Raw genomic sequence first — 15,214 nt, forward strand, 5'->3', positions numbered from 1 at the left:
GTGTGTGTGTGTGTGTGTGTGTGTGTGTGTGTGCAAGTATGGACGTGGGTTAATGTGGGTGCCGTGGAGGCCTGAGGTGGACATCAGAGTCTTTCAGTCTCTCTTACATTTTTGAGACAAGGTTGTCACGAACCCGGAGCTTTTAGGTGCCACTGTGTTGGCTGTCCAGCAAATCCAGGGTCTTCCTGTGTCTGTCTGACTAGCTGGGATCATAGGTGCAGCCTTCTGCTGGGCCTAGACTTTTATTTTTAAAACAGGGTACTTAGTTCTTATTTATGCAGCATACTCATTGACTGAGCTGTGTCACTGGTTTTCTAGTCAAACGGAGTCTAACTTTAAAGGTTGTGTAGTAAGGATCTAAACTATGACAGAAGACAAAACTAAGAAGATCACTATTTGCCAGGAGTTGGGAGTGAGGCATGAACAGGTAGAACACAGGGATTGGGAGGCAGTCCTACTACCCTCTGATATTTTAAGTGTGGCTGCATGTTTCAGTGACTTAACCAAACCCATAAAGTATACAACAATAAAAGTGAGCTTTATAAAGTAAACCTTTTGGGTGGTTACATGTCACAGTGTGTATGTTCATCAGTGACATGTGGACACTTGTAAAACAAAGTTGTCTGGAGTGAGGATTTGTACTGCACCAGATAACTGAGTTCTCAACAAGTTTTTCCTTTGACACTTTTCTGTGTCACTTCCACCCCAACCATAAGTCACCCTAGTGTGCAGATGGAACTCGGTGTGGGCAATAGTCCCCTCAGAACCCTAGGCCTGGTGTTTTTGACCCTCACTGATGATAGCCCAGGCTGTCTCTGCAGAGTCACTTCCTGTTGCAGCTCCACCTTCACTTGATAGTGTTTTCTTCCTCTAAACTGGGCAGTAAGACTAGCTTATTGGAGAACCATGCTTTGTTGCTTGAGTCCGCCCTGTGCAGTGTTGTTGCTTAATGTCCTTGCCCTGCTTCCCATCCACAGTCTACAAGAAGCTGTGGGGAGAGTTTGAGAAGAGGGGAGCAGAAAAGACCAGAACACAGCTGGTTGACACCCTGCTAGCGGGCTTTATTATTTGTGGGTTCCAGAGTGCATCTTATTTCCTTCCTGAACTTACTTTAATTGTCCCTTTAAAGTATCTCTTTCATAGGTCACAGCAGAGACAACTGTGGACATGTAAACTCAAGCACATTATTTATTATGCATCCTATAGTGATACTATAGGTGGAGTGTGGGTCAGAGCAGTCTCTGTCCTTGACCTCACAGAGTTTCTTTATAGTTACCTTCACTACTAAAGGAGCCCTGGGAAGGCTGTGTTTAGCATTCTAAAGTTGCAGTTGGATATTTTTGCATTGTGTATTGTTTATTTTGTTCAGTAAGTAAATAATAATATCTGAGAGTGAATAGACTTCATGTTAAGCCTTAGATGAACATGAAACAATTGAGCAGAAGTACAGAATCATGAAATTTGTACTGCCTGTTTAGATTTACCCTCAACCATAAAGGGGTGAGAAGTTGTCAGTTGATACACTTAGCTTTCTAATCTGCTGAGTAATTTCTTAAAAGACTTCTCCAAACATTTATATTTAAAAGCCAATTAATAAGTAATTCAGTAAACAAATAATTTTGAGCATTTCTGTGAGTCAGATCCTGTTCTAGGTAGTGTGGAGAGGACTGATCAAAACAAAGCCTGTGATTTCATGACTGCATCTCAGTGTGGGAGTTAGTGAGGAGAGAAAGGCACAGTGTTGCACACTGTGACTGGGAATGTGGAGAGAGAGCATGGAGCCAGTAGAGAACACAGGCTAGGCTGGGTAACCTGGGAAGTGCTGCACACTGTGACAGGGGCTATGGAGAGCATGGAGCCAGCAGAGAGCACAGGCGAGGCTGGGTAACCTGGGGTGAAGGGAGTTGGTCAGCCATGGTATGTCAGGGAGAAAGCCTAGTGCTGGCAGAGGAAACTGCAAACATGAGTTTCCTTGCCAGTGAAGACTTTATGTATTATTTTTTGCTTTATTCAGAATAGTCTTTAGATCTTTCTACAAGCAGGTCTTTTCTCTGAATGTTAACAACGCCTATTTAGTCAAGATGAAATAAATAACCACAATTTCTTATGTATACTTTATAATATGATAGCCATTTCATATTCCTATTATCATTGTATTTAATGTAACTATTTGCCACATATGTTCTTGCCTGTGTGTGTCTTCATGGAGAACTTTGAAAAACCAATACAAATGTCACTTTTACCTTGAAGATTTTCTTTCTGTGGGCATAAGCAAGGTTTTCTTCTTATTTATATACTAATCACAGATGTCTGCCATTGTATGGTTATCAAACTAACTTTTTTTTAACTTATTGTGCATGTGGCTTTTGACCTAGAATCAGTCATTTGCTAAATAAATGTTTGCAGTTAGTATTTAGCCTTGGATATTTATATACCTTTAAACCACTTACCCATTAAGCCATTTAAACCATCGAACATGACACCCATTGAGGCAGATAGTGAGACTATTCAAATTTGAGGTAAAGTTATGACACAAAATATTTACCACAGAGGTGTGGCTATTTTCCATTGCTATGACCAAATATCTAACAGAAGCAACTTAAGGGTTTACCCATTTTGTGTTTTCGGAGGTCATGAGTTTCCTACGGTGGAGCAGGCCTAGTGGACTGTTGAGTGTGTAGTGGTAGAGACTTAGGCAGTGGACCTAACATAGCAGTGGGCCAAGAAGCAGCAAGCAGGACTAGAGGTAAGGTGTGGCTAACCTTTTGTAGCTCTTCCTAGTGACACATTTCTACCAGCCAGGCCCTGCCTTGTGCAGACTCTGTGGTCTCTCCAAAGCTTGCTACATATGTGGGAATAGGAGTCTAAATTTAAGCTTGTGAGAGCAAAGTTCACACTTAAAAAGTGGTGTGTTCAAGAGAAATGTGAATTGAAGTGAGATGCTGTCTAGAAGGTAAGTAAGGAAGAAATTGTATATGTCGGAGATTGGGAATGTCACTTTGGAACCTTCCTTCCCCACCGGACATAGATGCTTTTTGGATCTGTCAGTTGCTTTCTCAGGCAGGCAGTATCAGTGGTATCAGTGGTAGCAATACTCCTTTTCTAAGACTGACGACACATTTCTTTATGTACTTCGTACTGACTCTTGGATTTGGTGGCTTGAAGAGCTGGTTAAAATCCCAAATATTATGTTAAGATAGGGATGATCTTACTAATCAAGTTACCCGTGAGTCATTTCCTCTGAAAGGTACAAACATAGGGTTAGAGATAATAGATTACATTTATAGAATGGCTTTGGTTTTTAATAGTAGAAAATTCTAACTAGAGGAAATAATTTTAATTCACTTAAGATGAAATAAGTAACTATTTTTACTCCAAAACACTTTAATGCTTCAGACAGGGCATTTGTCATTGAATACAGGAACACACGGTGGAACTTAATGCTGTTGTTGGCTAAGCAGGGTAGGTCTTACTCTGTTGAAGCTATTCCATTTCTTCAAATGCCAGGTGCTATCAGTGCAGAGAAAAGGAGAGAGTGTTGAGTATATGGAAGCAAAGGAATCCATCGTGCAGCACTGTAGTAAACTCATGACCTCTGAAAACACAAGCCAAAATGAGTAAACCTTTAACACAAGCTGGGGGCTCCATGGCCAGGATGCCTCCTAGTGTTGTGTGCCCAGCACCAGCTAGTAAGGGCGTTGTTTAAATGAATGAATCCATTAGATAAGAACCATGTTCCGGGTCTGGAAAAATGTTTTTCACTAGTGCGTTTTGGGAACCAAGGTCTTTGAAATACTGATGGAGAATTTCAGTTGTCATGTTTGGAACTATTACACTGTATTCATTACAGCCATGGATCTTATACAGTAGACTGAATTTTAAAATAAGTCAGCTAATCTGATTTAAAGTGACCATTCTTGCTGAATTAACCTAGAAAACAACTGAGAACAACAAAATATATGAGACATTAGAGTATAGCAATAGAGTTAAGAACTCATGACTTGGATTTGTGGGCCTAAGTCATACTTTAAGGAAATAGTATTCTTAAAAAAAAAAAAAAGTAAACTGATGAGAACAGATACTACACTTGATCTTAGCCAAAGGCCCAGAAGGGATTGAGACCCATGCCATGAGAGAGAGCCCATCCCTGACACTATTAATGATAGTCTGCTATACTTGAAGACAGGAACCTGGCACATCTGTCATCTGAGAGGCTTCACCCAGCAGCTGATGTAAACAGATGTAGAAAGCCATAGCCAAACATTAGGCAGAGCTCGGGGAATCTCGTGGAAGAGGAGAGGAAGGATTAAAGGAGCCAGAGAGGTCAAGGATACCATAAGAAAACTCCAGAATCAACTAACATGGGCTTATAGGGGCTCACAGAGACTGAACCACCAACCAGACAGCATGCATGGGATGGACCTAGGCCCCCTGCATAGATGTAACAAACATGCAGTTCATGTGGGTTCCCTGACAGCAGGAGCAGGTGCTCTCTGACTTTGCTGCCTGCTATTAAATCCTTTTCCCCTAACTGGGCTGCCTTGTCTAGTCTCAATAGAAGATGAACTTAGTCCTACTACAACTTGATATGGCAAGGCTGGTTGATATCCATGGGAGGCCCCTGATTTTCTGAAGAGAAAGGCAGGGGGAATGGAGGAAAGGGAGGTGAGAGGTGGGACTCGGAGGAGAGGAGGGAGGGGAAGCTTTGGTGAGGATGTAAGTAAATAAATAAATCAATGGGAAAAATAATACTGTTTGTTGGGGAGGGAGTACATATGTGTTGGGAAGGGCACATATGCCATAGTGTTGTACACTGTCAAGGTCAAGGGACAACTTTGTGGAGTTGGTTCTGTTCCACATTTGGGGGATCAAAGTCAGGTTGGGGATAGACTTCGGGGTGCCAGAGGACTGAAATCAGGGCACCAGACTTGCACAGCGAGTGTGCTTACTCACTGAACCATGTCATCTACTCTAAATTTAGGAAACAGTATTCTGTGTGGAATGTAGATCACTGTTGCCATATTATTGATTGCTCCATCTTCCACAAAACCTCATATACTAGAATTGTCGTCATTACAGACCTGCTGTGTTTGAATTCCTGTGCTTTTGTTGTGGCAGTTTCCCACACTGTGCCTGTCAGCCTTGCCTTCATTCCATTGATTTTTACTGTGTCACTGGAGTGACCTCTTATGAGTCTGATTGCATTTGTCCCTCCTTGAAACCCCTTACTGACTTTGCTTAGTCCTTAGATAAGATCCAAGTTCCCTAGAATGGAAAAGGAAAGGTTTAGACAACTGATATCCCTGCAGTCTCCTGACAGTGCCTTACGGCTTTTCCTATGCTCTCTGTTCTCCATACATAGGAACCCACTTGCGTGTATGTCTGATGTCATGGACTCTCTGCCTGTCACTGAACATTTTCTTTCAGGCGTGCTTCTCTCCCCTCAAGGCCATCAGCTGTAGGGCCTTTAAAATTTTCTAAATTCACTTGAAGATAAGTGTATTGTCTTTCCTACTCTGGATTAGACTCTGTCCAAGTTCCCATAGCATACTATTTTAGTGCTCTGTAGGCCATTGTAAACGAGAGAAATACATTTTCAAGGCCAGAAAATTCATGATCAGGGAACTGGCTGGTAGGTCCAAGCATTCTGTTACATTGTCATGCTGGAAGAAGGAAGGGCAAGAGAGCATGAGATAGGGAGGAATGCAAGAAGGGCAAGTGAGGGCAAAAGATCAAAGTTAGCCTGGAGCTCCTGTTAGCAGGAACTTGCTCCTGAGGGCGGGCTCTCCTGACCCAGCACCCTGTTAGGATCCTTCCCCAGTACTGTTCACTGGGGATTATGTTTCTAGTGCAAGGCTCCTTTGGGGGTGGGGCGCATATTGAAATCATGACATCATGTAGCTAGCTAGTGTTCTTAATAGTTCTAATATAATACCAGAACTTGCCTGTCTTCTTTCTCTCTAGATTGTGAACTTTAAAAAGTACATCATACTTTTTAGCTTTCGAATGACTGCATTGTCTTTTTAACTTCTAATGTCAATCGTTGCCTTTCATGGCATAGAAGTATCAGAATTAACCAGGCCTAAAATATTACTCAGCAAAATTCTAGTTGTTATAAACTTGTGATAAATGGAGGAATGTAGTCCCTGCCCTGTTTTTGTGCTTAGCTGAGCAGACAGAGTAATATATAAAGCTACCACAGATTAGTAGAGTACAGTATAAAGTGATGTTTTTAGGTAGAATGATCTGAGAATATGAATGGAAAAAGTTCAGATTCATTAACGTTTCATAGCCACTTTTTGCTTTCCTTTCCCCAACTGCTTGCTCTTGCTACAATGTCTGTGGCCGTCACTAACTCATCTTATAATCTTGCTAGGATATATTTAAATGTTTTTCTCTTGTTCACTGTTACTTTTCCAGTGCCTAATATGGCAGGTTAAACAATAGATGACATTTATTTAATTGGTGGACTGGACTTTGGAGAAGGAAGTATGTACTAAGTAGTACTTGTGAAAGATTTTTATGAGCAAGTTAGACCTTGAAGTAGACTTTCACGTATTTCTTTTAAATGAGTTAACTTTTTAAAATGAAGTACATTCAAGTAAATAGTTACCCATCAGTAACTAGTTAATTTCAATCAGTCCAGGAATTGATTTTGAGATTGGATCTTGCTCTTTAGCACTGGTTGTCCTAGCATTAGCAATGTCACCTAGACGTGTGAAAGTCCTGCCTATGCCCGAGTACTGAGATTATAGACATGTATGAACGAATATACCTGGTCCAATTTTATCTGTATTTGCATTTTCCAGGTTATATGTTACTCTTAATTTTATCCTTAGACTTTATAGTGTGAGTAAGTACCTGGCCTGATCGATTCCGTGTAGAGATGAGTAAGATAACTAAGACCACTGACATGTGGTTTGTTCACGGTTAACTGTGGACGGTTTACAACAGGGCCAGATTTTAACTACTGATGCGATAACTACACTGTGGCACTGCCACAGATTATATTAAACCTTAAAGTCACTGCATCTAGGAAGACCTCTGCTTCTACTGATATTATAGTTAAACACTATTTTAATGGTTTATTAAAATCATAGCAGTATGTCTACCAATCTTTCAGTGTACCAACCAGCACGTAGGCTGTGCGGAGAAGGAGTGCAGGGCTGTCCTTTACTAGTCACAGCCTCAGAAGAGACCCTTTTGCCCACCCGGCCTTAAGTCTTTGCAGATCTTCATGTGGCTTATGCCCTCTAAATAGTGTTCCATTTTTATTAGTTTATTTTATTTTTATAGTCCTGGGGCTGAAACCCAGGGCCTCGTGCTTCCCAGGCTTTCTATAGCCCTAGATCTTTAGTTTTGACAACTTGAATATAATCTTCTGTTTTTCTTCTGTTGGAAGGGGTTTAACCAACAAATAGATATTAAAGAAAACATGAGAAATAAGATTTGAAAAAAGTCTCTTGAAAAAGATCTTGTTGATCTAAAATGGACACATTTGAAAAGCCAGATAGACAGACGCTTGGATTATGATAAATAGGAAACCGTTTTACACTTTCCTTTCTTCCTTGTTCTGAATGTTTCTACAACCTTTCATTTGAACTAAACTGGGTTGTACAAAAGGAACCCTGTCCGTTCCATGTTAACTTTTTCTTCTTAATATGAGCAGATCTCTTTTTCTTTAGAAATATTGGATACAAAGAGATCTTGAAAGATGAGGAAGTGTTAGAAAAATTGAGGTGTCTCTGCCTATTGATAATTGCATTACTTAATTTTAGTCAGGTTTATTATATCTTTGATGTTCAGATGTATTCTGGTAAGACAAAAGTTCTTGATCTTGGTCTGAAGTCTGATTCTTTTTTCTTTTTCGTTCCGTCCAGCTATAACCTGTGTCCTAGTGTGGCAAGGTAACATTGTCCTCTGCTTTGTTTCAGATCCCTGTATGTCGCTGAGTCCACCGTGCTTCACTGAAGAAGACAGGTTTAGCCTGGAAGCACTTCAGACAATACACAAACAGATGGACGACGACAAGGACGGTGGGATCGAAGTGGACGAGAGTGATGAGGTGGGTGGGGCTCTCTTCTTGCCCGCCTTCTCCTTCAGTCTCTGTTTCTGGGTTCTTCCGGATGCAGTTTGGTTCTCAGTGCCTTTAGCTTTCTTTTTTAAGCTGTGATTTTGCTTATTTTATTTACATGGCTTTTCTGACTTCCTTTGCTTGCTTTTCTCACCACCCCTCTTCCTCCTTCCTCTTTCCTTTCCATTGTAATTGTGACTTCACAGATTGGTAGTTGTGGAATTTTCTTTTTTGGAGATGAGGGTGTGAAGTATAATAACTCAGGCTAGCCTTAAATTCTCCCAGGTTCAAAATCCTTAACCATAGCTGAGCCTCCAGACATGCGCAGTGTCCCCATGCTTCCTGGTTACACAAACTCCTCGTAGTCATGGCTTTCACAAGCACATGCCCTGCTCAGTGTCACTTCCCAGGGCTTCTATACACACCACTGCAAAAAGCCCTGTTAACGATGAGGAGTTGATTCCTGGGCTCAGCTGGGCAATGTTTTTGTTACTGTAGGGATGGGCTTTGGCCGTCTGTGGCAGTTGGCATATGTTTCTGAGCTGCTGTGATGTTTTCCTACACTTTATGATTTCTCTTTCTGTATGTCTGTCATCCAGGAGTCTGGGTGGGAGCTTATTATTGCCTGACAGCTGGCTTCCAAGTGGTAGCATTCCAGGAAGTTCTTGTGTGTGAGTGCTTACCGTGCCTCTAGTTGCCAGGGCTTGCTAGTATCAGATTGGCAAAGGCAAGTCATGTGGATTAGCACAGTCTATGTGGGAAAAGAGTATTGCTACCTCACAGTGACAGTCTCTAAAGATTTATTTATTTATTTATTTATTTATTTATAGTTTTTTGAGACAGGGTTTTCTGTGTAATAGCCCCTGCTGTCCAGGACTCAATTTATAGACCAGGCTGGTCTCAAACTCACAGAGATCCATCTACCTGCCTCTGCCTTCCAAGTTCTGGGATTAAAGGTGTGTTCCACCATGGGCAGCTTTTATTTATTTTTCAAAACCTTAATTTAATTACATAGTTCCCACCCCCTTTCTCCCTCCCTCTAAACTCTCCCATGTACCCCCTCTTTCAAAGTCATGGTCTCTTTTTCTTTAATTGTTGTTACATAGTGTGTGTGTAATGTGTGTGCTGTGCATGTATGCCTGAATACATAATAAAACTTGTGTATACACACACCCACCCCCCACTCCCCCCCATCTATGTGCTTTCAGGGCTATTTTGATGATCAATAGGTGTACTATTCCCTTGGGAAGACTATCCCGAACTCAGCTTTCCTGTAGTTCTTTGTCTAGGATTGAGGCTTGTTAGCATGTCTATTCATCTCATCTTTAGCTAGTCATATTGGTGAGACATCATGGATGGTAGCTTCTGACATTTCTAGGACACATATTTTCACAGCAAACTGACCATTCCTAAGGCTTTTATCTATGGCTTAATCCCCTCTTTCTCGAGCCTTAGGTGCAGGAGGTATCTGTTACTCACAGATGAGTATAGTCCTCACTCCTCATCAAGGAGACTTTGTCGCAGACAGAAACCATTACAGAAAACAACAGTGGATCAAAATGCAGAATTGTGGAGTCCAGTTCCAACTGATATATTTACAAGATGAGCTCAGAATTAAAACAAAAAAGACTGCTACACCTTCATCTAGCAACCAGCAACTCATTAAGTAGATGTGGGTCTTTGTGAGTCTCAGCCCATCCATGGTTAATGTTGACCTGCTTGATCTTATGTGGGTCTTGTACAAGCACCCATGGCTACTGCATCACTCCTCCCCGTTCTCTGGCTCTTAACAGTCTTTCTAACTTTCTGTGATGGTTTTTGAGCCTTCAGGATAGGGGCTGATAACAGTGTTCTATTTAGGGGAGTCTGCATTAATTGCTGCCCACTAAAGAGAGAAGTTTCTTTCCCAGAGTTGAGATTAGCACTAATCTATCTTTAAAAGCATAAATACGTAGAAGAGAGTTTGACAATATATCCATTTAGCAAAACAAGAGTAGTAGGTTACCCCTTAGGGACTATGTCCTTCCTAATGTATACTCAGGTTTATAGCACCAGGCAAGAATTCACTTGTGGTGCAGGCCTCAAATCTAATAAGAAAACACTTGGTTACATCCACAATGCTGATGACATTATACACCAGTGGGCACATCTTGCCTGGCAGATCAATATTGTAGCATTTTGGGTCTACCACAGTTGGGCAAAGTTACCACTGGGTAAGACATTTCTCTCCCAGAGACATGAATATTAGACCATGAAAACTAAGTAGCAAAGAGGATGTTTGCGGGCCAGTTCCAGCATAATTTTTCTATGTCCTACATTGTGAACTCTTCAGTAATAGAGTCCAGAGATGGTGGGCAACCAAGAGTCAAGTCAGTCCAGTGTTGGTTCCCCCAGATGACCACCTGACAAGATTACTTAAGAGGAATTACAAATTCCTTGTAATCTCATCCCTAGCACGGAGAGTTTTATTAACTGATACCTTCTGGGAGGATCATTGTTAGCTCATTCAGGGTACCCCAGTTCATAAAGTCCTATGTTTAAAAAGTAGAGCTTAGCTGGGCGTGGTGGCGCACGCCTTTAATCCCAGCACTCGGGAGGCAGAGGCAGGCGGATTTCTGAGTTCACGGCCAGCCTGGTCTACAAAGTGAGTTCCAGGACAGCCAGGGCTATACAGAGAAACCCTGTCTCGNAAAAAAAAAAAAAAAAAAGTAGAGCTTAGGATTTTATTAATATGAAATTTATAGGAAATATTGTTTTTCCTTTTTGATATTGGTATTTAAATATAAATGCAGTGGGCATTTTACTTCACTGGTACCTAAAACCATGTCGAAGTCCACCATTCAGTACAGTAGCCACTAGCCACATATAGTAGTTGAAATTTGAAAATGAGGTATGCTATTAACTGTAATAATTTGTCTAAGTGTGAATATTTGAGAAAAATAAAGTATGTAAATTTGGAAAGTGGAGGCTTGGGAGAATGCTCAGTCTGCAGAATGCTTGCTGTGCAGACATGAAGGCATGCGTCCAGATGCCCAGCACATAGATAGGCTGAGCACGACGGGCACGCCTGTGATCTCAGTGCTGCTGCGGAAACACAGAATGATTTGGGCTCTTCCTGTCCAGCCTGTGTAGCTGAATTGTTGAATTCCAGATTGAGTAGATATCCTGTCTCAAAAAAAAAAAAAATAGGTGGAGACTGCCTGAGCATGGTACCTGACACTGGCCTTCGGCCTTCATGTACACATTGTACAGTAACTGTGCATGTATACACAAAATATGGGTTACGTATGTAAGATGATAATGTCTTGGACATATTAATAACATTAACTGTGGTGCTGAAATTAACTTCTTTTTGTTTAATGTGACTTTTAGAAAATTTAAAATTAAACATTTATATCCATTTTGTTTTGACAGTACTAGTATAGGGCTTAAATGAATGAGTTGTTAATTCTGCAGTTTTGGGCTAGTTTGGTGTCTCCAGTTTTATAATTGTTTTTTAAAATAAAGTATGTCATTAAAAAAAGTAAATAGTTCTGTAATAGGCCTCAATTAGCCATAATTAGGAAATTTCGTGAGTTTAATAAGAAGCCATAGTAAAACAAAAATAAAGTTTCTTGTATTTGAGGGATTTAGTAGCAGTTTTTAAAAAATTCAGAATTATTTAGCATTTTATAATGCTTCACTGCTTTCTTATTTTGTATTTTGGTCAGATCAGAAAGCATTGATCAGTATAGTTTGTATTCAGTCATATGATTTTGAGCTAGTACTTTTGGGCCTTCTGCACGCCAGATGTCCAAATAGTTGCTTGGAATAATCGATGGCTATATGTATGTAGTTTATCATCTTTTGGTGTCTATGGGTCAGAAACCGTAGTGCTGGAGAGGACGGTGTATAATTAATTCTTCTTACATTGCTGCCACCAAACTGGCAGAATCCAGTGAAGAGAAACAAGGTTTCTCTTGGCTCATGATTTCAAAAGTTTCATCCTGTTGGAGTAGAGAAATCATGTTGGAGTGTATAGTGCTGGCCATTGTGTGGTGGAGACTCTTTATATCATGGGAGATAACAAAGCAGAGAATGGGACTGGAATCAGGTCGTGGGTATAACCTTCAACAGACATCACTCAATAGATGGCTCTCCCACCTCCTAATGCTTTCAATTTCCCAGGACAGGCCACCAGCCCCTGAGCAAGTGCTCAGAGCATGAACCTGGGCAAGACATTTTAGATTCAAGCCCTGACAGTGTGTTATCTGACTCTAGTTCTCTTTTACTTTGCTGGTGATGTACCTGCTAGTGCTACAGAATCTAAAAGTCTGCTGCAGGGCTTGAGGGGAAAGGGTGTGTGAGGGATAGAGCCACTAAGATCCTCCTCATGTGCTCTCACATTGTTCTCATGTGTTCTTGTTTACTTGATGTTAGGCCATTTGGCTCTCTCCATAGGGCCTTGTAGAATAGCACTGGCTTCCCCCAGAGCAAGTAAAAAGAGCTCTGAGCAGAAGAGTCGGGTCCCTGTGAGAAGGACCAGTAACACAGAAGTAAGTCACAGACTTTTATCTTTTTAAGGAGTGTTTTTTTCTGGAAGTAATGAGTGCCTGGTACACATGGAGGCAAGAACAGGGTACTAGTATTAGTGTCAAGGTTGGCAGTAAGCTGCCATGTGGGTGCTGTGGACTGAACTTAGGTTTCTCTTCAAGAGCATCAAGTGCTCTTAACTGCTGAGCCATCTCTCTAGCCCATTTGTATTTCATCTTGGAGTGATGTTCCATTGTCTTTCTTCTAGCCTGCTTGCTGGAACTTAGATACTGTCCAGGCTGACACTCAAGAAATGAGGTTAGGAAAATAGATTGGAAGATTCCTGTCCTATTGGGGCCACCGTGAGTGCTGCTTATCACAGCTTGTTTCTTTACTGCCAACTGCAGATGTTCAGTAGGAAGCCTCCCCACGATTATAAAACACTGAAGTAGTAAAATTATATCAGTTCCTTCAAAAGGCCTCATTTTAAAAATGATACATAATCAAACTTTTCAGAGCCAGCTCTTTCATAGGATATATTTAGAATTTTAAGGAATGATGTGTGTGACTAAAAGTTATCTGAGAAGTAGTGGGGCTGGAGAGATGGCTCAGCAGTTAAGAGCACTGACTGATCTTCCAGAGGTCCTGAGTTCAATTCCCAGCAACCACATGGTGGCTCACAACCATCTGTAATGGGATCTGATGCCCTCTTCTGGTGGGTCTGATTTAATGGTGTGTGTGTTAATGTTACCATGTCCTCAAAGACCTTAGACATAAGGAATGACCCACAAAAGCATCAGTTAAGCCTGATGGCCCATGAGTATTGAGAAGGTGAGATGCCAGTGGAAATAGGAAAAACGCTGGTAGGTCAGTAGAACGCTGTATCTCAGGTGGATGGGAAAAACACTCAAGAGTTCCTAGCCTCTAGAGTTCTTTAGTTTTCTTCACATCTGTTCTTTAAAACAGAAGTCTTACTGATGGCAAATGTAGATCACTCAGTGTTCCTGATAGCTGGGAAAATAAAGAGCTGTGGGAAGTGGACAGTAGCTTTGTCTGCATGCACGTCTCCAAACTATTCTTGTTGCACCTCTCTCATTATAGGAAGGAATTTCTGCATATGTACTCTCAGATACAATTTTAAATATCTATATTTTAATAACGTGTGTGTATATTAGCTGTTAAATAGGTGCATATAAACTATTTACAAGTGTTAAAAATGGGATACAGTTGAACATCTTCTCTGTCAACTGCGTTAGATTGTATATCCCTCTGTGAGAGGTCTGAACAACTTAAGTTGGAAGTCTCTGTACAAATAAGTTATAAAAAGAAGTTCATGGTGTAAGTCGCATAGTCTGCTCACATTTTTGTAAGAGCAACCAAGTCTGAGAATCTTTTAAGGAAGTGCATTCAGAGGCACTGCTGTGTTTGCAGATTTCTTGAGAATCTCATGTTGATATCTGTGATACCTGCAAGAAATGGCAGAGCTCAGTTATCTACATACCAATCTAGAAATGCATATGTGTAAGGCTGAAAAGATAGATGTTTTGATATGGGAGGATATCACTGAACTATATATTCTTTTTTGAAAAAGAGCTTTCCCCATAAATTTGTTCCTATAGCTATTTTAGGTGTAAATTCTATAAAGTTTTAAATTTAATTCATACTGAGAGAATAAGTGTCTTACTCAATACTCTGAGGAGACCCTAGAAATAGAGTGTGAAATAGCTGTAGGGAGGATATCTAGGAAGCTAGGTGAGAGGGGTCTTTCAGGCTATTTTGATATCAATGACTCACAGAAATGTGCTAATCACCAAATAGTAATCCTATCATTTTTGTTACTTCTTTGATCATTTGTAATTTAACTGGAGTTCAAATTATGAAGAATGATATGGGTCCAAGTGTGTGTTTGGAAGGAGGAAGGGAAAAAGTTTGGGCACATGTATATGTTATCTGTCTTTACAGAGGAAAGAAGGAGAAAGCTCTCTGTAGCCAAATCCCAGGGCCTCACAGTAGAAAAGAAGTAGATAAAAAGGGAATTGGCCCAGTGGGGAGAACCTACTCTACAGACCAAATCAAAGAATGCTCCCTAGAAAACCCGCAGTAGCTTGACAGGCGTTCTAGAAGCAGTGCCCAGCCCTGCTGAGCCACAAGTCTGGGTGGAACCAAATGTTCGGTTGTGCCAAGCCCTTTGATTGTGCTATCTGATGAAACTTGAGAGTCATCTCAGGACACTGATAGTAGCAGAGGAACTTTATATCTTAACTTGGTGCTGACTCAGCGTCTCTGTCTTACTTGTCATTATTGCATCCCTGGAGAAGCAGCCCAGGGCTCAGTCTTCCTTGTTCCTGGGCAGCGCTTTGGTCATCTGCAGAGTGCATGGCCTCACTGCTGTGAAGGTCTGACAAAAGACCCTGCTTTCCCCTTGTTCTTGTTGATTTTGCTTTTCATAAGTTTATCTTGAAATTTTCTAGTACTTTCTGTTAAAAAAAAGATGTGGACCTATAAAAGAGCTAGGTTTAAATTTTTTTTTTAAAATATTTTTATTACATATTTTCCTCAATTACATTTCCAATACTATCCCAAAAGTCCCCCATAGCGCCCCCCACTTCCCTACCCACCCATTCCCAT

The 15,214-nt window shown here is 40.9% G+C and overlaps 1 protein-coding gene and 1 pseudogene across 1 annotated transcript in view; one reads left to right on the plus strand and one right to left on the minus strand.

Annotated features, from left to right (window-relative positions):
- Positions 1 to 15,214, plus strand: part of Stim2 (stromal interaction molecule 2) — a 119,022-nt gene that overhangs the window by 46,484 nt on the left and 57,324 nt on the right. The window contains exon 2 of the mRNA XM_021162824.1: positions 7,935 to 8,065. Within this exon, the coding sequence (XP_021018483.1) occupies positions 7,935 to 8,065 (131 nt within the window). The remainder of the gene's footprint in view (positions 1 to 7,934; positions 8,066 to 15,214) is intronic.
- LOC115031249 lies at positions 3,981 to 4,116 on the minus strand (annotated as a pseudogene).

The sequence above is a fragment of the Mus caroli genome, chromosome 5, assembly GCF_900094665.2.
Source record: "Mus caroli chromosome 5, CAROLI_EIJ_v1.1, whole genome shotgun sequence".
In the NCBI taxonomy this organism is placed as follows: Eukaryota; Metazoa; Chordata; class Mammalia; order Rodentia; family Muridae; genus Mus; species Mus caroli.